This window comes from Bombus pascuorum, chromosome 13, assembly GCF_905332965.1.
Source record: "Bombus pascuorum chromosome 13, iyBomPasc1.1, whole genome shotgun sequence".
NCBI lineage: Eukaryota > Metazoa > Arthropoda > Insecta > Hymenoptera > Apidae > Bombus > Bombus pascuorum.
In genome coordinates this window covers 10,341,979-10,365,478 of record NC_083500.1, presented here as the reverse complement: position 1 = coordinate 10,365,478, position 23,500 = coordinate 10,341,979, and the positions used below count along the sequence as shown (strand labels likewise).

Sequence of the window (23,500 nt, the reverse complement as noted above, 5' to 3'; positions counted from 1 at the left end):
CTCTACCACATTAGTTTATGTAACTAAATAAATTGTAACTGTCTCAAATTGAATAAGTCTGTATGAAAGTATATTAATTTAAAGCATATTATCATGACCCAGTACTGTTACGAATAAATTATCTTTGATTAACGCTGAATAAGTATATAATAACATTTTGCCTGTTTAATGTATTTCTATAAACTGTTTATATATTTTGATATGAATAAACAATGCGTGATGTCAGAAGCGTGATGTAGCAAACTGACATTTTAATAATAACGTGTACGAATTATGAATGTGATTAGCACAGTATTTAATAATTTTGAAATCTGCAGGAAAGTACAAATGTTCAAAGTATATGAAATATTCTAATAATATTAAAAATATAACAAAATACATTTTTTTCAACCAGATAGCTACATTTATAAACAGTTTATCGACCGAAATGATTGAAACTTTGAAACGAAAGTTTCCATGTAAAATTCTATGTTATAGAGTAGCCTTTCTTTAACGAAAACCTTGCACCAATGACCACCGTGACGAAATTCGGCGGAACGAATTTTTCTCAAAGCGTCAAACTTTCCATCAACAGGCACTATACTAAACTACGATGTAGCCAACTTTCTAGAAGGAAAGTTGGGAGCTTTTCTTCGCACTGAAGTCCGATATATCTCAAAATTTATTATGAGGGAAATTTGGAAGTTTCGATCGGCCAAGGCTGCTGTAACGTTCCATGTGTCATGAATTTTCGAGGATAGGATAGTTGAAACTTTCCGTGAATGGACCAGTTCGATGAATTGAAACGGCGTGTAGCGCTTGCTATACATAAGTACACGCGTATATATTCTCCACCCACGCTTTATGCGCGGGCGTCGCGACGAAGGCGTCGTAGCAGTTTCGCTCTTGCGATGACCTTGGAAGCACCCACGCGCCAAAAGAGACCACCACGCGGGGGTGGTTCGTTCATCGACGTTCCAGCTACTCTTCTCGATTTTCCTCCCCATTCTCTCTCTCTTTCTCTCTCTCTCTCTCTCTCTATGTACTTACGTATTTCCTATACGCAATATAGAATGCGCGTGCGCCATTCTAGCGCGTAAACGGAATTCACCTTCATGTTAAAATTCACGGTTCCCATTTACGTAAGTAGCTTATTATGCCCTCTCTTATTGGTGAATTCGTTCGTTCGCCAGTTTAATTTGACGATAACGCTTTCCAGTGTCACAGTATATATTGCCAACGTTTGACGTATCATGATAGAAGAAATGAAAATTAGTTACGTCTGTGACGCCTTTGTCTCATGTAAAGGAACTGCTTGGTACTTCGTGCAAAGGAATTATTTCCTTACCTATAAAATAAAGGAATTGGATTTTAAATTGTTGCAAAATTGAACGTTAGAATTTTTTTACTTATAGGTAAATAATTATAGCATGTAAAATGTAGAAATACTTATTTGTATATTCGCTGCTGTATAAGTTATTTAAAAGATGAGGAGTATATGTGCGAATCGTCCCTTATACAGGACTCAATTTAGTCAGAAACTGATAATTCTGCTTGAAAAATATACGTTATAACGGTATAATTTAAAAATTATCGCTGCCTATACACTATACAATTATACATCTATTTTTTATATAATTTATATATATTAACTATACAATTAAAATGTTTTTTTCTGGTAAATATAAAGTACAATTGCTATGCTACCACGAAAGCTGTTCTAGAAAGTACGAAATGCACATCGTTATGGTGAAACACAGTTTGGGAACTGTTCCTTCTGACCTGCTAAATCGTCGGTTATCTACTGCCAGCTTAACAATACGCACAAACAGTGTAAGTGGTAGAGGCAGGTATAAAGAGTGTTCGCCAAACATTGCCGAACCTATCTGTTAAGAATTTTTCCAATTAGTTCCGGCAACCTTCTAGAAGAAATTCTTTCAATCGTCGTCAAAAAATAAATATTGCGACATAAAATTTCGAAGATCGTAGAAACTTAATATTCTATGAAAAATCTTAAACAAATTGAAGTAATTTTTAAATAAAAATAAAATTGTTTTTCCATATTCCTATATCTTTATGATTCTTAACGTGTAAGCTAAGAAAAATGTCATTGTACACAAAGTATTTACTGAGTACTGCGAGTACATCCCATTTAAAAGACTTTTCCAGAATTTCTACGAAAACACTTACCGAGCGCAGATGTTTGCTACGGACTATTGTACCTTTTACTATGCATTTATGACATGAAGCAAAAAGCGTAGGACAAAGGTCGAAGGCTTTGAAAATTCTTACTTTTGTGGGGGCGTGTAAGAAGGCACAGGATTGCAGTTTTCGTTAAAATTCGGGAGAAAGATTTCATTATTATAAAGAATTTAAAAATGTTGCACTTCTAACAATTGTAACATAAAATATATCAAGTCATACATTATAAACAATATTTATATTAAATATATAACTATACATATATATTGAATTTCAGTTAGAAATAAAGATTTGAAGTAAAGTTAAATTAAGAAGTAAAATTATTTCTATTTAATAAATTATATACTTTCCTTACTAGGTAATATTTTTGCTTGTTAATGTTACATTAGAAGAGTAAGATATATATTTATAACAATAAAAATTAGAATAAATGAAACAAGTATTTTCAGAGACTTGGCTTTGTGAGTTAGCAAACAACTTTTGCTCAAATATAGCCTGCATTTAAATTAACGATACAAGTCAATTTGATCTACTTGTCAATTCAACAATAATACAATGAAGTTGTTAAAATTTATGACTCGCAGAGTGAAATTTGACCATTTCGACACATCTGTTACAACCCTGGAAACCTCTGTTCAACAGTATTTTCTTAATCTCTTTCTGTAATTATACCTGTTCGGACCGTAAAAGGAATTTTCGCCAAGGACACAAAAGATATATAGTATGCATGGGTCTATTCTCTAGAATTTCTTTAAATACACTAAATCGTAGTCGTTGGGTTCTGAAGGTCTAAAATTCATTATTTTGCCAGTGCAGTAAATCACTGTTACACGCAGTAAATCACGAATACGTTAACTTTATTTTCTTATATTTATTAAAAATTTTGAAACGTTTATTAAAAAATTTAAAACCAAAATAAAAAATATACTCCTTAAAAAATGCTCCTAATAATGTAATAATGATAAAAATATCTTGTACAATAAAACTGACTAAAAAATTTGTAATAAACTCTTTTGAACATTACGCGAATTGAAAAATGTTATAGTTTAAAATAAAAAATATTATATATATATATATAATTTATATATATTATATATATGTCGTTATATATCTCTCTCTTATTCATATATATATATATATATATGTAAGAATTAACGAAACTTGAGTTATCTGCAATATACGGAATAAATTCTATATTTGACGTATCATATAATATAAATTGGAAGCACAATTTTCTATTAAAACTAGCTATTACAATAAACTAATAATGAAAAATGCAATGCATATTTCATATCTGGAAAAATTACGAATTAATCAGTTTTTATCCTTCATACATTTTGTGATTGGTACTATAATGTTTTGAAGAAAAATAGGAAATATTCAGAGCTAATAATGAGTAGTGTTCAGGTGTTTGAACATATATACATATACGTGTAGCTTTCATAAAACAGATATAAATAAAATTTAAAATTTTGTTTAAATTAATAACTTAACTTTTTAATTTAACATTTATAATGGCGTCGCAGGTGTTACGGTTATAAATGGCTTCAGTTTTCTTTTTGTTTTATTTACTAGTGACGCTTGCCGCTTTATATTTGATTCTAAAAAAGATTAAATGTTAATATACATATAATAGATTATTATTAGCTTTTATACTAAGAAATAACTTTAGCATTAAGAAATTGCTCTTTCGTATTTACTTTGTTATATTTAAAATTCGACTACTTACTAATTGTAGAATACGTGTATAATTGCTTTAAATCGGCAACTGGTCTTATGGGTTTCGTATCGATTCTAGGTGAAACTTCCAGCGTTTCTTCCTCTATAAAGTAGAAAATAGTTATAATTACACTCTATATAAATATAATATTAGAAGGATAAATATAGCAGTAATACAAACCTTCTAAATTTACGTTCGGTAACGATATACTCCGCTTTGTTCTGAATTTTTTTATTGGGCTATGCTCTTCTTGAAATTCAATTGCATCATAGTACTCTGTACTAGAGTTTGATTCACCTAAGTAAGGTAAAAGAAAGCTTTTCTTATTAAAAAGTACTTCATTAATTTTCAATTTTAAAACTGAAATTAAGTTGTATGTTTGTTATATATAATTATATTAAATAATATTTATACTGTATAACATTTTGTTTAGAATGCGTTTAAAGTAATTTTTGTGAACTTATTTTACTTCTATTAAAAAATTTTACTACTCACGATCCCAACTTTCCATCATTCCAACTTTTCTTTATGATTGCTGGCTGCTTACTAAGAGATGGAATGTAAATCCTATACTATTGCGGGACAAAAAACGTTACATTTGATTTACATGTTGTGTTTACCAACAAACTTTAAAATACGTGTAAATTTGTAGCTAATGATACTCTTCACTAAAAAAGATTCTATTATGCCATAAAACAGGATTTGCTTAAAATTTTAATTTTTAATATACATATGTAAAAGATAATGGAAAAGATACAAGATTTTTTTCGTAGTTAATTTCTATTGAAAAAGTCATATAATATGAAAAGAATTGTATTTCCGTTTTATCTTTCCCGCGTATCGTTACGTCACTGATAGCCACTGGTAGCATTGATGATGAAGTGAGCCCTTCATTTCCTCTCCGGTATATAGTGTTTTGAAATATCACGTGGCTTTCTATCGCAATTGTATCTTTGATAATTAATACTTGATACCATGATCATATCTTAATACCTAAAGTTTTATTCTGGTAATTTATAGAATTTACAGTTAAGTAAAAATAAAATATCCCTATGTGGCATTGTTTATTTTTTTAGTCAAATCGCTTTTCATTTCATATATGGTGCTTAATTCTAGTTTTATAAAGTAACGATCAACACATGTTGATGACAACAGAACATAATATACTGAAATAATTTGTTACATATAGGAAATAATTTATTATGCCGTAACATAAATTGTAAAATATCTTTACAATTTATAAATATTTTAATGTTTAAAAATTTGAATTACATAAAATATGTGCTTTTTTAAATATTATAAAGTAAAAAGGTAATGTTTTCATTCATTATTCGCAATGGAATGTTGTGAAGATACAGAAACAACTACAAAACCTGTTGTAGATATGGTAAATCTTAAAACTTAAAATTAATATTTCCTCGATAAAAAATTTATAGAGTAATTATTAAATTTTTATCAGTATAGTATTTTCTATTTTATTGTATATTTTAGCCAGAATCAGTAACGATTAAAGAATCATCAATTTTCAAAGATACAAAAGTGTCACAAGATTTTCAAAAAGATGAAATTTTAAGAGAGAAAAAAGTGGAAGAAACTACAAGGAAAATACCAGTAGTAACGGAAAGGATACGGGAAAATATTACAGGGAAAATACCAGAAGTAACAGAAAAATTACAGGAAGATATTACAAGTAAAATACAAGAAGTAAAAAAAGAAGTAAATGAAAGCTTGCTACTTACTAATGAAAATGAATCTATAAAAAATATAGAAGAAATATACTCAACCAACTGGTTTTATTACAATTGGAATAATTCTCCAAGATTATTATGCGAAGCAACTGCAGAATATCAGACAACTGAATCATATGAAAATTTTACAAAGGGTTGTCAGTGGTCTCCTGATAGAACATGTTTACTAGTACCTTCTGAAGATTTTAGGATTCGAATTTATGAACTCCCTAAAGAATTATATTCTGAAAAAATTCCTTCAAATTTATCATCCACAAAATTTTCAGCAGCTTTAACAGTAAAAGAAGGAGGACTTATATATGACGCTTGTTGGTATCCTTTTATGAATTCATGGGAACCCGCAAGTTGTTGCTTTTTAAGTACAAGTAGAGAAAGTCCTATACATTTATGGGATGCTTTTAATGGTGAATTAAGAGCAACTTATCGAGCTTATAATCAGTTAGTAATATAAATAGTTTACCAATATATTTACATTTTCATTAAGTTTTTATTAAATATTCTATTCTGTTGTTAGAGTTGATGAAGTAGAAGCTGCAATTAGTATTCAATTTATTGACTCTGCTAAAGAAGTATGGGCTGGCTTCAAAAATGCTTTAAGAGTGTTTAATATGGAACATCCAGGTCGCCAAATAAATACCATTGAATTTAAGAGAGATTTTCCAAATGTAATAGGTCTGGTTTCCTGTATTCGAGAAAATCCAATTATGCCAGGATTAGTTGCTTTTGGTACATATTCTAAGAACATTGGTAAGTAAATGATATCGACAATATTTCATTATGAAAATATCACTAATGCTAGCAATATAATTCTGATAATTTACTTATATACTTTTGTTAGGTTTATATAGAGATGGGCCATTATGTACTTTTAAAACAGGAAGCGGAGTGACTCAAATTGAATTTAGCCCTTGTGGAACAAAATTATTTTCTGTAGTTAGGCGCAGTAATGAATTTTTATGCTGGGATTTGCGTAACCCAGGTACTGTTCTGTACTCCCTTGAAGGACGCCAGTCTGATACGAATCAGAGAATTCAGTTTGACATTACATCTAATGGAAACGAAATAGTTTCGGGTATGTTAATAAATATTTATTAAAATATGTTATATTATTGCAAAGATAATTTCTCTTATTATTTAAAATTTTTTAGGTGGTACAAATGGAGATATTAAAATTTGGAAATTACCACAAAGTTCAAATTGCGAAGATCTTAATGCATCACATAAAATAAAATTATCATGTGACTGTATAAATGGTATAAGCTTGCACAAAAGTTTACCCATTATTGCTATCAGTACAGGACAAAGATTTTGTGATAGCGTACCACAAGGTAGGGACAATAGTGTACGACTATGGTTGTGTTCTTAACTTGACAGTATAATAAACTATTGTAAAAATAGATTTTACTAATATATATAATATAATGGAAATTACTATTTTATAAGTGGAATTTTGTACAATACCTTTCATGATTTGATATATGTATAACAAATTTTTAAATAAAATATTTATATGATTGCATTTTATTATTTAACTATACAGAACTAAGTTTATCTAAGTAATTTTTAAATAAATTGAGTATTTACTTGTACCAATAAATGACATAAAAGTGAAATTTTTAATGGATATAAAATTTATAATAAAATACATTTATAAATAAAAATTATATTTCTATTTTTTAACTTTTTATAATTGAATAACTCTAATTTAAAAGTAAACTAAATAAATAAATGTTTGTAAATCAATTTCTTATTATTTTTAATAATTTCTAGAAAAAATTATGTTTGAAATATTTCAATTTATTTCCAATATTTTATTTACGAATATAAAAGTTCAAATCTAATTACTATAAATTTGGTATTTTCTTTTAATTAGTTTGATGTGTATATTTGGGAGGAAGTACAACAAAAGCGTACATGGTAAGTACATACATTGAAGTAGCATATAAAGGAAGTACAAAGCTTTTTAAAAATTATTTCAAGGAAATATAAAAGTTATAAATATAAATAATTGAATGGAATCTGTTAAAATTCATATTTAAATAAAGTCAAATAATATCTTGCCTATAAATAGAAATTGTTAATGTTTTTAAACAACATTAAACAAATATTCAATTTTATCTTTGTTCTACCTACATAGTCATGGATCTGTACATTACAATTTACAATGTACATTAGTGCGTCACAGTCGAGTGAGTCGAGTGAGTCGAGTTAACTTCAGTTTCAGTTTAATATTTGAGCATCACGTGGTAGGGATACATATTTTGGCGGACAGACGATTTTTACTGATACGCATTTTTCGAATTGTATTACGCAGTTTACAAAGTGCCTCTATAATTTAGATACGTAATAAAATAAAGGATATTTTTGTCTTAATAATTAACATAATTCCTTGATTAGATGTAGCGAAAATTTATTGAAAACGGTATCTGAAGTTTACGTGCATGCAAACTCGCCGGGAATGTGAAACGTTAAACTGTTGTATACCCAATTGTATCTCTTTCCAAAAACAAAACTTGTTTTCGTTGGTTGCATTGTGGTTTCCTGATACAAAGAAAAAAACGGGGAGAGGGAAAAAAAGGTAGGAGAAAGGAAAACGTAAACAGAGAAATGAAGAAAGAGCTGAAGTAGAAGGTGTGTAGCAATATGCGCTATGTATTAATGCGTACGAATACTTAATAATTGCTTACTACAACCTGTTTTCTCGGCTGTTTGTAGGAGGTAGTCTTTGAAGATATCGAATGTCTATAAAAAAAGATTTCCAAAGGGAATCAGTAAACGATTTCATTTTAATTTCATGCGATATATTAGTAAGAGCGCAGAAGATCTTATTTTAATTTTCGTGGACAATTCTTCGTAGACACATTTTTGATGAGATGAACGAAATTTCATTGTAATTCTTTGAAAGACGAAGATTCGTAGAATGGCTTCTAACATGCAATCTTTCCTGCGAATGCTGAAAATGCTGCGGGAAAATAGCAATATCAAGGAAAAACGTGAAGCTTTAACCTATATCCGCAGGTACGAATTTCGATATTTTTATCTGTAAATTCATATATATATTATATTATATTATATTATATACATATATATATATATATATATATATATATATATATTTTATCTATACCATACCATATTTTAATTATAATATTATTAACTTTGTTATATAAAATATATTGTATTGTAATATGTAGATTTTGTTAAACTTGCCAATAATTATGTTACTTTCAGCAACAGTAAAAAATTAGAATCTACAAAATCTATTAAAGAAGAGCAATATAAGGAATTATGTAAACTGGTTATAGATGCATTTGCAAATGGAAATAATGACATACAGAACGAAGCATATGAAACATTAAATGTAGTTATTCAGGACTTCAAAGATCATACTTTAAATTTATTTGAAGCTATGTGGCAGATAAGTCCAAAAAATAGGTTTGTTTATATAAAATATTTAAATTTTAATAGTTTTTGTTATTGGAAAACTACAATTTTATTGGTTTATGTAAGCATTAATAATTTTAGTAACTTCTTTCAATCATTGCAATTTCAGATTAAAAATTCTTAAGTTATTAGAGGTAGTTGAAGACAATGCTATATCAACATTTGCTTATGACGCATATGCTGTAAACTTCTTTAATAATTGTATGTGTACAATACAAACAAATACAATGCCATGGACGGCATCAAATGCATGCGTAGATAATCTACAAGCACTGATAGATGCAGAAAGTAAGCCACTATCAGATGACCAAAGGGTAGAAGAAGAAACAATTAACTATTGTATAACTTTATTAAGAAGATTGTATAAAGTGGCTGCAACAACATCAGATATTAAAGTTCAAAGAGTATGTAAGCAATATTTGCAATATTACAAAAATATAAAAATATAAATTGAATGTCTTTACAGTTTCATGCCTTGTTAATGGATAAAGTAATACTGTTAGCTTATATGGGTCATAAACGACAAAGAGGTCCTGCTTTAAAACTTTTGCAACAAGCTTTAGCTACAAATATAGTATCACATGTTCGTACTAAATTAGCACCTGCATGGACTCGTTATATAGCAACATTACAGTCTACATACTGCAAACGTATGTTACTTTTAGTATCTACATGTGAACTAGATTGGGCTACACAATGGAATGTCAGTATTCAGTTTCTTGGTGTGGACCTCCATCGTGGTGCTGGTTTAATAAATAATTTATTAAGTGTTGAAGAAAAAGCATTTAAATCTACAGATACAATTATACGCAGGTATATATAATGCTTGTATCAAAAATTATATTTTTCAATAAAAATTAGAAATAATGATGATAATATCTTATGGTACAGGCAAGCATTTCTTTCATGGAAATTACTGGTGGACAATTTTGCTTTAGACCCACAAGAACTTGCTACTGCTAGACGAGTAAAATTGTTATGTATTCCATTGAATGCCAAAAATAGTAAAACTGAATTAATAGCATTAACAAAGCTAGAAGTTTGGTGGCATGTGATTATTAGGCTTTATAAAGACATTCATAAATTTGTTAATCCTGTAATCACACAGTTTTTAAATTTTTGTTTTGGACCTCTTGGAGATACACCATTATTATCTTCAAAGTTTGATGTGGTAGCCTCACCAGGAAAAAGATTTTTTAAAACAAAAGTTGTTGCTGTGGATGCTTTATGTCAACTTCTTGTCACAAAACAAGAAAGTTATACTGCTCCAATTTTGGAAGAAAGACTTCCGCATCCTATATCCGATACTGTCTTTCGAGAATGTTATAAAAGTATAATTCACAGTGTAGGAGAAGCTCTACTTGTACTGAGCCAACTTACAAATGCAGAAATGAAAAACAGATATCAATTTGGTAAAATACTATGGACAAGCTTAGTCAGTTATGTAAAAATTAAAATTAGATCAGAATCAAAAATTGCAGAAAAGGTTGGTTTAAATATTATTAAAGAAAAAATACATGACTGTTTTAAAATACATTTATATAAAATAATTGCTAAATGATATTTTACAGGAGATTATGTATAAAGACATGACAAGGGTTATTATAGAATTAACAAACTATGCTGGGGATAAACCAATGATTAAAGATTTGATTCTTGACACAATCTTATTTGAAATTGCTGATTTAAGTACAGATTTTGATTTCCAAGATGATACATTGTCAAAATTAGTATTCAAACTTCTACAAACTTCAATTCTAAATAAAGCTGAAAAGTGAGTATTGATATAAATATATATTAGTACTAATACTAGTGCAATACTAGTACCTAACCCCAATACTAGTGCAACATATGTTATTGTTATAAAAAGATTCACTGAAACATATTATAACTGTCTCTTTAAGGAATCATTATGAAGCATTAAAATGTCTTATTTGGCAATGTATTAAGTCTCAAAAGAAAAACGTGTATTATCTACATGCATTTAATTGTCTGAAAGAACTGCATGAAAAGATATATTTACTATTAAATGCAGAAGATAAAAATGAGTAAGTTATAAGCAATTTAAAATAATAATTAATATTAATTATAAAGTTAATTTTATCTTACCTTTTTATTATTTTTACAATATTTTCCAGATCTGTTGTTCTTGAATTATGGTTTATTTTGGCACATGTATTAGGAGAATACATGAGTGATATACAAGAAATTAATGAAGGAAGTATTACAGAACATAACTTTAAAACTGTTGAATCTATTGTAGCATTTCCATTTATGTATATGCATTTGGAGGACCACAAACAGGTTAATTTTATTAAATAATTCATAACTTCTACATAAACTTTTACATACATAAACTTTTATCTTAGTTTGTATGTTATTTATGGTAGGTTCAAGAAGTAGCAAAGGCTTGGAAACGTTTATATAAGCATTTCGAAATGCGAACAGATCTTATAACAACAGTAAAATCAAACGAAGTTTTGTTAAATATTGCAAGTATTATGCAACATTGTTTAACAGAAAACGGAGAATCTTCTAATCTTATTTTAAGCTGTTTAGACATTTTGCTGAATACTATCAACTATAAGCTTTTATTGGGTATGTTAATGATTTAACGGAAGTTTGGAAAGAAACAACCTTAATGAATGTATAAGATAAATATTTAATTTTCAATCTAACTTTCAGCGGATACAGAAGTTCCATCTATTATACATCTTGTCGTGGATCTTGTCATGTACTTTTTATCCCATAAAAAAACTAAAGAATGTGAACATGCTCTTAAAGCACTGTCAGCAGTAATTATTACTATCTATGGATATAATGCAGAAAAAGCACTATTATATTTGCTCATTTGTAAACCTGCTATTGAACTCATGCTTCAATCTGAATTAGAAATGCTACATAAAGAGGTATACATACTTTATAATATTCTTTTATATTTAATTGATATAATATTCATTTACTTGATGAATATTCTACAATATTTAATTGAATATATAGCAAAAATACCTATTAACCTTAAAATATTTCATTTGTAGATAGCAAGTACATGGGAAAGTGTAATTATAATTTTTAAAGGACTTGGTAAACTAATAAATTATAGTCTTCTTTCATCTTACAAAAAAATAATTATTAAAGCATTAAATCATTCAAATCTTGACATACAACTTCAAACAATGTCTCTTTTCCAATTGAAAAATGTGTTATGTGATAGTCCTAAATTAATATTGGAAGAAATTGAAAAAGAAGTAGGGAAAAATAAGATATTAAGCAAGGCTGAAATTACAAAAATGAAAAATGATCAAATTGAAAAGTCACTAAACCAAGTAAGTACTGTTAGTGGTTTCTTAAAAGGAATTAATAGCCAAAAAATAGTTAAGGAATCAGAACCAGTCAAAAATACAGGAAAGAAAGTATCAATTGACGCCGATTCACAGGTATATACACACACACACACATATATACATATATATACATATATATATATAAATTTATGTAATAATTGTAAAATGTTTCTTCTGTAATTATTATACTTTGCATTTTTCAATTACAGGATTATGTTTTTATTAAAACAGATTTAAAGTTTGATGTCAATCGCTTGACAGAACACCAGAAAGAGTCTTTGAAACGAAGAAAAGAAGATATTGCAGCATTGTATAATGATTTTTCACAATCTTCATCACAAGATAGTCAAAATTTACAAGAATGGTTTGATAAAAAAAGTAAAGGTTTAGGAGAAGCAGAGAAAGATCATAACAAAAAGGATAATATTTCAATAAGAAATATATTGGACGATGATGCAAATAAAGAAAACAAAATTGAAATGAAGGAATTAGAAGCAGTTAGTAAATCAACCGCTGAAAGTGATACAAAATCAACAGACAACGTTGAACAAAATATACCATCAGAATCCGTGCAAAAAGCAAAAGATAATGCTTACAGTAATGAAAATTTGCTTATAGAAGAAGATCAAATGATAACAGTCAAAACTGCTTATGGCAATGCAGATCCAAAAACTTCAGCAGATTTAGATGATAATACACAAGAGAAATCTTTAGAAAATAAAGATGACAAAAGTCTATTTCCATCTATTATAGATAGTAGTAAACGACGCAATCGTAATGTTACTCTAAAGCTTGCTACTCCGTCAAAACTTGAAGAAATTGTTTATAATCAACCGGGACAGTCAAACACAAATAAGATTTTGCGAAGCACCTTAAAGACGAAATTAATCCAAGACAAGTCTGAAATAATTAATAAACAAAAAGCATCGGAAAATGTAGAGAATAAATTGACCAAAGAAGAAAAAAGAGGTATTAAACGAAAATCAATTTCAGATAGTGAAAGCGAAACAACTAATGCGCGTCAACGAAGGAAAGTTCTTATAACGGAGACAGCTAGTGATAGCAATAGATGTAAATCTGTAGAAAATGATAATGCAGTAATGAGTATAATAGCAATTGATGAAGCGAATTTAAGCCAACGTACTAGGAATGAAATATCTCGTTTACGTATAAATATGGTATTTGACAGTCCCTTATCACGTAGTCGGCGATCCAAGTATTGTGATGATAAAAAGCAACCAGAAGAAAACAAAGGTGCTAATATTGGAAAGAGAGAAGCGAAAAATAGAAGCAGATCTAGGAAATCGGATAAAATTGAAGTTAAAAAAGGTGAAGATACAAGAAAGATCTTACAAAATAAAAAGAGTGGATTGGAAGAACAAAGAAAAGTCGAAGAAAATACAAAAGAAGAAACTGCAGAGACAGAAGTTAATTCAAAAAGTATACCAAATAATAAGTGCGATTTACTTAATACCGAAAGAGTTATTGAAATTAATGATACTGTTCAAAATATTAAATTTACTGAAGGTAGAAGTCACACTCAAAATGATATGGAAGATGTAATAGAAGATTCACAAGCATTATCTAAATCAGATAAAAGTAAATTATCAAAAATAAGAATTGAACTTAACAAAATTGAAGATACAAAAACTATTTTACAGAATAAAAAAAATTCATTAGAAGGAGAAAAAGAAGTAGGGGAAAAGAAACAAGAAGAAAATGTACAGACAGAAATTACTTCAAAAAATATATCAGATGATAAATGTGATTTACTTTGTACAAAAAAATCTACTGAAAATAATGTTGAAGTAGTTAATAATAATAAATCACATAGCAAAACACAAATTTTAAATCAAGATCTTAAATCTATAGAAGGAAAAAATCAAACTCAAGATGATGCAGAAGATATAGTAGAAAGTTCCCAAGAAACATCAGAATTATTAAAAAAATGTACTGAAAAACAATGTTTTATTAAAATTAATAAAATGGACGATATTTCTCCTTTGGTGAAATGCTGTGATGTTACAGCTGAGGATGAGGAAGTAGGTAAAATTGTTTCAATTGATTGTGATAACGACAATATCGAAGTTCCTAAAGATAATGTTAAGGAATTTGAAGAAACCAATGAAATCAGTATCAGTGGACCAAAGATTTCAACTTCTATTATTGAAAATAATTTATGTGATAATGAAAAGGATAGTGTATCTGAAGTGCAGAAAGTAAATGATAGTAAATCCTTGCTTGAGTTCTCATCGCCTAAAAGTAATATCAAACGCCAGACAAAATTAAAAATCTACTCAACACAAGGACGTGCAGCTCATATGTTAGGGCTAGTAACAAAACAAGCAAGAATGGAAGCTGAAGACTATGTAATTATTTTAGATGAAGAACATACAGTTAAAAGAGTAAAATCCAAAGATACGGACAATGATATGTTGCTTGGGAAAAAAGAACAAGCAACTATGTTGAAAGAAGTTGATAAAATAACAGCAACATGTAGCAGCAGACAAGAGAAAATTTTTAATAATATGAGATCAACAGATTATTGTTCTTCTCCCCCAATAAAATTATTTTCTAATTTGAAAAATGATGGAGAAAAAGTTTTTACAAAAGCTGACAAATCAGTAGATTGCATATCTGCACAAACTGATGCTCAAACTGATAAAATAGGCGAAGAAACCATGCTTCAAGCAGATGAATTGCCAATTCTAGAATGGTCAAGTGCAAATCCACCTTCATTGACTGCATCTCCAAGTGCAAGTATATTGAAACGTCAACGTCAATATATTCCAGAACCTGATCCTGAATCTGTAACTCCTAGTAAGGTAATCTTTTTCAAATGTATAACAATAGGCTATTTGATAAAATATAAAAATATGATTTTATTTACAATTTTATTTATAATTTATATATATTTTTATATATATTTATATATTTTTTATATATATTTTAATTTATATATTGATATATAAAATAAAGTTTCTAAATATGTAAATATTTTCTAACGTAATTTTAAAATCGATTAAGACATGTTGATTGTGATATATTATATTTTATTATAGCGAAAAAGAGTAAGCTTTGCGGATCCTCCAGTTTCAAAGGAAATGGGATATGAGACATCTACTGACTCAATCTATAAAGTTACTAAATTTACTTCACGTGGACTAGTACGTAAGGATTCGCCATCAAGGTTGAAACAAATTAAGCAGAAATTGGTATCAACAGACTCAGATAAGTTGGAGAAAGATGAAGAAACTGATGTGACAAATGCGTCCGAAGTTGACATACAATGTGAAAGAGAAAACGAATTATTAACAAAAATAGCTGAAGAATTAGAATATTCAGAGAATGTTACTATAGATACTGATGTACAAATGTGTAATTCTGTAGAAAATGAGTCGACAAATGTAGTTCCAATGCCAAATAATATTAAAATTAATAATTTAAATGTTGAACTTGAAATTACGCATGATTCAACGTTTTCCAAACATGTAGAACCAACATTTACAAGCAAAATAGATCAAAGTATAAAAGATGAAATTTTGGAAATATCAAAAGATTGTGATGTTAGTTTAGAAAGTAATGAATTTGATCATTCAATGACACAGGAAGACATGTTTACCAGAATAGATACTAAACATAATGATTTTGTCGAAGAAAGGACTTCTAACGTTGATACAAGTGCTATACAAAATACATCTATTATGAATAATTCATTAGATCTGCTGAAATTCAATGTTCAGGACAATTCTATAATAAAACATTCATCAGAAAAACATGCGAATTCTGAATATTTGGATGATACAATAGATGCAGCAAACTTTACTGTATTGAATTCTTCAGCAAACTCAGACGAAATTTTCTGTGGAAAATTAATAAGGACTAGTACACAAGCGACTGAGAATACGCAAGAGAATATGCAAGAACAAGATACTCTACCCGTTACAGATTCAGTTTTTGGAAGCTTACCTTCAAGTCAAGACAGCCAGAATACAAGCGAATTTAATGTAGAAACTCCACATCCAGAATTATTAGATTCTATTCAACCTATATATCCCACATTAATACTGTGTAAAGAATCTATAACATCTATTATTGATCATTTGACTAATCCTCTTTGGGTGCAACATTTATTTAAGTATTTTAAACATAGAAATGTTCAAACCATTGGGGATCTCGCACAATTATCTGAACGTGAAATAAACAGAATTCCAGTAAAGAGTAATTCAAAAGTTGAATTTGTAAAAAATGTTTTAAAATGCTTTGAGAAAAAAAATGCTGAAAAAGTATCAAATAACAACGAAGTATCATGTTCTGTAAATATTAATGTACCTGCATCTACACGGAAAGTAACGACCGAAGATCAAGCAATGAAAAACAGCACTGATGAAATACATAATGAATTAATATATCATATACCATTAAGCCAGTCAAGCTCTAGTACAGTTTTTAACAATGTTATAATTGATAAGAATGCACGTAAGATGTTTAAGGAAACAACAGAATCAGCTTCAAATGAATTGTCAAATATGCTTACAGTTGATACTTGTAAAGCTAATTTTCAAGCAATGTGTGAAGTTGCACAAACGACTAGATCAGAATCATCAAATGTGACAACTAGGTAATCTAATAATAGTATTAAATTATGTATTTATTTTTTTCCTTTATGATGAATGTATAACAAAATTCTGTTTTTATTTAGACAAATTACGAATACGCCAGCATCATCTAAGGTTACCATTTCTACATCAGAAAGTGGTACTGAAAATTCTAGCTCTTGCGCTGGAAATGCAGTGACAACAACACAAGCAACAAAAACTGTTGCAACCTGTACTAGTATTGACTCTATTTATCTATCCAAAGCAGCAGCGAATAAAGCGACAAAATCGGTTGCAGCACAAATGGCTTTGGAAGACCTTCTGGATGAGATAGATGTTAACTTAGTGCTAGAGAGTGCAGTAAGGAGATGCACTCCAGAAAAACTTCTTCTACAATATAAAGTAAATATTTTGTTTGTATTTCTATATGGCGTTTCATTACAGCTCTAATATTAATTAAAAATTAAAAGATATTTAACTGAAAATACAATTATTTGTTCTTGCAGAACAAAATGAGACATGTATCACAGGTAGAACTGGAAAGTGAAACCATCAGAATGCTTGGCACTGAAAATAGAAAAAATTCTAATGAAGTAATATTGAAGATGGCATGCCGTGCTTGTGGAGTGAATAAAGTTTTGCTTCGGCTTCCTGATATTTTCAGTGCTGACAAACAATTTTTTGTAAAAGTATTGAATACATATAGAAAAAAGATAAAGACCAGTGATTGTTTGGATATTCTCAATTTTAACGAAGTTAAGGATGCTGTTTATGAAAAATGTATATCTTCAGAACTTGCTGAAATGTTGTCCAAAAAATTGAAAGAAGAAGAACAACAGGGGATAAGGAAGCCTATGACAGAATTATCTAGTTTGAACGCTATGTTAAAAAGAATGCCAATGGACGTAATTATTAGCCATACAGTCGCAAATGATGAATTAATACCACCGCGTGTCGTTTTAGATATAGCATTGCAAAATAATAGTCCAACTGACATAGCGCAAGCTTTAGAATCTCAATCTTCTCCTGTTCTGGAGAATATTTTTAGTAATCTTTGGTCTTCCCAGTTTGCAGTCGAATGTATCGAACAATTCTGTGAATCGAAAGAGGATTTATTAAAGATTTTTGAAGCTGTCAGTTCGAAGTTCAGTCAGGAAGATCTTCTCCAAGCATTCTATGAATCTATGAAGACTAAACTAATGGTAAAACAAGAGAACGACTAAAACAAGTGTTTTTATTTGCTGATCGATTCACGATCTTTGTGTATGATATTTATTATTAATATTATTTGTAATCATTCTCGATGATATGATCCTTGACAACACTGACATGTATTATAGTATCGTTTTCTTCGCAAATTAAATTTTACGGAGAAATCTGTCGATAGTATTATGTTATGGCATGACATATATTAACAACTTTGTACTAAGTATAGAAGGTATTTATTAAGAGAACAATTGTCTCAATGATTTAATATTTTAAAATTCTGGTTGTAATTATATTGAATACCATTAATACCTGACTTAACTAAATATGCTTATTATATTCGTTATGTTCTCATGTATTATTATGTAAAAAAAATAACATTTTTTATTACTTAATTTTCGATTATTTTCACATTTATTTCGTCTATTTTGTAAAATCAATAATGTAATATGTAATAGCTCCAATCATAATTGGATGTATTATTTTTATTGATAATTTGTAATTCCAATTTTGAGAATGAAAAAGTAGTTACTTTGTATTATGCTAGATCACTCATACAGAGAAGTACTTGAGACGTGATTATAAACTGAACCTTTTTGTAAATGTTATGTCATATAAAAGAAAAATACCCTCTGAGCAAATAAGGATACTCGATAAGACTTAATGCAATAAAATACTGACTGACAGATTAATAGAATATGTTTCATTTCAAATGATGATCGTGCCACTACTTTGATTTTGGTGCGTTTAAAGAAAAGTATTCTATTTCAGTTAAAGTTAGAACTGAAAATTAAACTTATATAAATCTGTTATACAAGCTACGCATACAACGTCTATTAATTTTAAAGTATACAATATTGTAAATATTACGGATGTAGATTAACTGTAATAATAATAGTAATTGTTGAAAAAATATCAATATCAGTTTGCTATATATTGGTTACTATGTTAATCTGTTTAGAAGTCAAGGATCAAATATGAACATTTAACACCTAGTTTTTACTAAATTGAGATAGAAATTTCAAGTCTTAGTTTTTACAAGATTCCTTGTCTTAATTTGGGAAGAAAGGAAGAAAAAATTTGGAACAAAGTTAGAAAAAAGCTTTTGTTTCAATGTAAAAGTTGTGTTTGAACTTTAAAGTATTTTGCACAGACTGGTACTTCAGAGATTATACATTTAAGTACTGTTTTGCGTATAAAGAAAAAAAATCTATTTTGTAGGTAGTGTTTTTGCGAGTGTTTGCATTGAAAATGGAGGAGAGAGAAAGGATAAAAGCATAAAACAATGCATATGTATTTTTAAACGTGAATTGACCAAAAGACAGATTCAGATAAGTTCATATTTTTTATTGAAAGCTTGTTCATAATTAACAGTAACCTGAGAAGTTAAATTTCTGATATTAAAGATATTTTATATCAGTAGTTTCATGAAATCTCTCATTGTTATTAATCATATCTCCACTGATTGTAGAAAAAGCCAGCTATTTTTATTAAATGCTTTATTATTCTTTAGGATGTATATGAATATGTATAACATCTCAACATTACATGATCTGTGAATAAGAAAGTTGTTATTATTTGACTGTTACCATTCTTATATTATTGTTAATTGCCAGTTATTTCCTCTCGTACAAATAAGTAAATTTGTTTGTTAAAATGTTTCTTGTTATGAGATTCAATTGCAATGGATATTGAGCGAGTACTAACAATTGATTTGATCTGAAATTTTCATGTTGAGATGTTACATAGTTTAGAAGTAATTTTGTACATACGAGATAGGTACCTTGACACACAAGATGTACTTGTATCTATCATATCATTATAATAATGATAAAAAAAAAGTATACATATAGTAAAAAATATAAAAAAAAAGAACGTTAAATATACAACAATGGATGGTTACGAACATTTACTACAGATTATAAAGAATGATAAGCTTTAAATATTAGAAGTAAGCATTTCTTCAACGTTCTTTAGATATAATAACGACATGTAAGGGCATGCTAATATCGATATGAGATGTAAGAGTGCCTCGAACAAGCAAATAATTATACATTTTCAAAGTTTGACGTTTTGCATACGTTTAGGTCTTACTTTACGAAAAATGAGATCTAACAGCAACAATAATAATTTTTTCATTAGTGCAAATCTATAGGTAGGGATAAATTGATATATGTTCTTGATTAGTCATTTTCTCCGTATGTCTCACAAGTTAATGTTTTAAGTAAAATATGTTAAAAAAGACAGCCTGCTCCTTTCTGCGTTATAGTTTGGTATGATTTTTCAGCACGAAGGAAAACAAAATTTCTTCAGTTTTATTAATTGGAGCTTATGTTTCAGAATTTAATTTTTGGAAACTTATTTTTCTAATGAACATTCTAGCCACTAATTTTTAAAATGAAGATTCTAAAAGAGAAAGAAGATAGAAGAAAAAGGAGGAAAGAGAGATTAATCAAAAGTTGCATCAATTTTTTCTTTTTTAGGATTAATAGGCACAGAAGCAATTTTGTTGCACGTATCTTTCCAAAGAAGTCTAGTTTATGTAGTAATTCGTGGCTTTTAAATCCTCAAGATTTGTTAATTGGAGAAACTCCTATGTGATAAAAGTAACTATTTATTCCTGTGAATATAAAATTTAAATTATTGGCAAATATTGTACTTCTCTTTATCTAATCTGATCGAAAGGAGCTATATACTTCTGCTGATGCATTAATCATATACATATGTGTAAGCAATTTCAGTTACAGTTTAAACGATATATACATAGGTTTTCTTGGGTCTTAAACAATATGATACATGTAACAATGATAAATTATATAATAGATTATACACGTATCTATGTGTGACCTGTAATGATAAATCAATATTTTATATAAATTGATAAGACGCAATAAATGAATTTTATAGTCGTCCTGTGTGCATTTTATCTGAAAACCTGCTTCGCAAGATTTGCAGACATTTCGCGAGTAATTTTGATTTTCTCCGTTTCTATTTTTAAAAGCAAAGTCGTGCTCGTTTCCGAAAAATCTACTATTATTATATCGTTCATGCATAAAGATTACAGCGGTGATTTTATCAAAATTCAATTTGTATTTATATTTTATACTTGTAAATTATCTAATTCGATCTTTTTTAATTTAAATTAATTTTAAACAGCGACAAAATTCTCTTTCGCAAGAATGTAGGTTTACTAGCGTCTTTACCTTTTATTTCCTCTTAAAAGGTCAATTTTGAAACGCGAAAATAATTTTTTCCCTATTAATATCTATCATTTATAACAGCGAGTATCTATTTTTAGCTACGGTGCTCCATAAATACGTTTTCGTGTAAAGCCGTAATCGCGTACGCGTCTTATTTGAGACATTATCCACGCTTATTGGATCGAAATCAGAGAGATACGCGTTCAATTATATTTGAAATTGTATATTCCCAAAGAAACTTGTATCAAAATACGATGCCCGCTCTTCGACGTCAGGGGATGCGCGCCATATTCTGCTTCTTATAGCACGTGTAATCGATACACGAAATCCAAAGAGTTCTGTATTTATTATTCACATTCTATTTTTCGTCTAACAAACGCAGAGAAAAAATACTATACGTATGATGCACGTGTTATAAAATAAGTCATCGAATTAAATCGTACGTGTATTTATAGGAAATTCAAAGGTGCAGAAGTGCGTAAAATATCCAAAGTAAAATTCTCGTTATAATATTTATCATACGAGGCAAAACTTTATTTTGATTCCATTTTTCTGGAGGTGCTCAGAAGGATATAAATTAAAATATAATAAAAGCATATACGGACATCTTTTTTTCTTCAGGAATGACCGGAAAGAAAGGCTGCTAATTATGAAATTTATATTGTTATCTATATTAGCAAAATTATTAAAATGTTCTTTAAGATCAAACAGAAACGTCCTTTCCCATTTATTTCAAAGTACTATAATAATCTTTATTATGAACAGAAGTTTCGAAGCTATTAACTGACTTACTTTTAATAAAGAAACATAATGAAACTTATGAAACTAATTATCTTTATATTTATGGAGGGAGTATAAGTTTCAGAAATATCTATCCCGAAAAAGCGAAGGGCCTGATAAATCTAAATTAAAATATTCACATTTTTGTTAGTTTCGTCCAACACCTGTTTGCAACGGCAAATATTTTGTTAGAACATTTCTACTGCAGTGTCAAATATCATAAATTTATCGATATTTCGTGAACTCAATTTTCAATATTGAACGATAAGTTATCACGATAAATACCATGAAAATGTCGATATTTGTAATATCCTATCTTGTATTTGTATCAAGCTGTGATCTTTATTACTAAATCATGACTCGGCCAATCGGCTATTAAACGATTAAGTAAAGCGATAAGTAGTTTAATTACTTGGCTTATAATCACTGTACTCGGAAAAAGAGTAACGTCACGTCAGTGGCAAATGCTTGAGAATTTGTAAAACGAAGAAGCTCGTTTTATAAAAATGTTAATGCGTCTGGCAATCGAACATCGTCAGACGATATCGTTAAAATTATCGTTAAATAAAGAGAAAGAGAAAGAATCGAAGGAAAGTGTAATGTTATATAAAGAGAGAATGGAAAGTATCGTTTTTGATAGAATGATTTAAGGCTTAAGGAGAGAAAGGGTATTTTCCACTGTTTTTAAAACAATATGACACTATATCCGGGCACTGCATCGATCCATACAGTTTTACACAGGTCAACATCGGCGTAGCGCGATTTTTTTTTTTTGCAATCGCTCATTTTTTTTTGGTAACACTTTTTTTTTGGTCCACATTCTGTGACTTTTCAATGCCTAACGTATTTTCATTCTATCGTTTCTTTCGTATTTATATCTTCGTTTCAACGAGGGATTTATAAAATTGTTTAAATTACACAAAATAAAGAGAATAATCAATTTAAGAAGTGAAAAAATAGGTACGATTTATACAGGCCGGTTTAAGGAAGGATATACTGTGACTGTATAAACTGCTATATGCTTTTAGATCAGAGTTTGAGAGGGATATTGCATAAAATTCGTCCGTTTTCAAGTTACTTCTTTGTTTATTATTTTACCAAGAGAATGTTCAGTTCGTGCTCTTCTCCATTAATAGTCATTAAACAACTTGATGTTCATTTGTTTATTCGATATTAATTTTAGCGATTTCTGTATTTATTCGGATATGAAACATAATTAAATAAAATAGTAATCTTCGATAATTATTCCAAATTTTACATTATTACAATTATTCCGTTA

The 23,500-nt window shown here is 28.7% G+C and overlaps 3 protein-coding genes across 4 annotated transcripts; 2 read left to right on the top strand and 1 right to left on the bottom strand.

The window, feature by feature from the left end:
* Positions 1-3,609: 3,609 nt before the first annotated feature.
* Positions 3,610-4,517, bottom strand: LOC132913842 (uncharacterized). Its single transcript, XM_060972465.1, has 4 exons — positions 4,397-4,517; positions 4,082-4,198; positions 3,911-4,003; positions 3,610-3,782 (listed from the first exon to the last, which is right to left on the bottom strand). The coding sequence occupies exons 1-4, from the start codon at positions 4,413-4,415 to the stop codon at positions 3,691-3,693; spliced, it is 321 nt and encodes a 106-aa protein (XP_060828448.1). The 5' UTR covers positions 4,416-4,517; the 3' UTR covers positions 3,610-3,690.
* Positions 4,518-5,142: 625 nt separating this feature from the next.
* LOC132913829 (telomerase Cajal body protein 1) lies at positions 5,143-7,181 on the top strand. Its single transcript, XM_060972445.1, has 5 exons — positions 5,143-5,288; positions 5,393-6,087; positions 6,164-6,396; positions 6,488-6,721; positions 6,798-7,181. The coding sequence occupies exons 1-5, from the start codon at positions 5,238-5,240 to the stop codon at positions 7,013-7,015; spliced, it is 1,431 nt and encodes a 476-aa protein (XP_060828428.1). The 5' UTR covers positions 5,143-5,237; the 3' UTR covers positions 7,016-7,181.
* A 510-nt stretch (positions 7,182-7,691) lies between these two features.
* On the top strand, positions 7,692-21,149 carry LOC132913804 (telomere-associated protein RIF1-like). 2 transcript variants are annotated; one of them, XM_060972369.1, is made up of 16 exons: positions 7,692-8,280; positions 8,365-8,667; positions 8,881-9,084; positions 9,203-9,497; positions 9,560-9,906; positions 9,985-10,579; positions 10,665-10,867; positions 10,998-11,141; positions 11,232-11,397; positions 11,484-11,691; positions 11,779-12,002; positions 12,132-12,530; positions 12,647-15,262; positions 15,500-17,058; positions 17,140-17,437; positions 17,542-21,149. In XM_060972369.1, the coding sequence occupies exons 2-16, from the start codon at positions 8,570-8,572 to the stop codon at positions 18,256-18,258; spliced, it is 8,073 nt and encodes a 2,690-aa protein (XP_060828352.1). In that variant the 5' UTR covers positions 7,692-8,280; positions 8,365-8,569; the 3' UTR covers positions 18,259-21,149. The 2 variants fall into 2 exon arrangements, with proteins under 2 accessions (XP_060828352.1, XP_060828353.1); XM_060972370.1 differs by having other exon boundaries at positions 7,693-8,280; positions 12,132-12,419.
* The last annotated feature ends 2,351 nt before the right edge of the window (positions 21,150-23,500 follow it).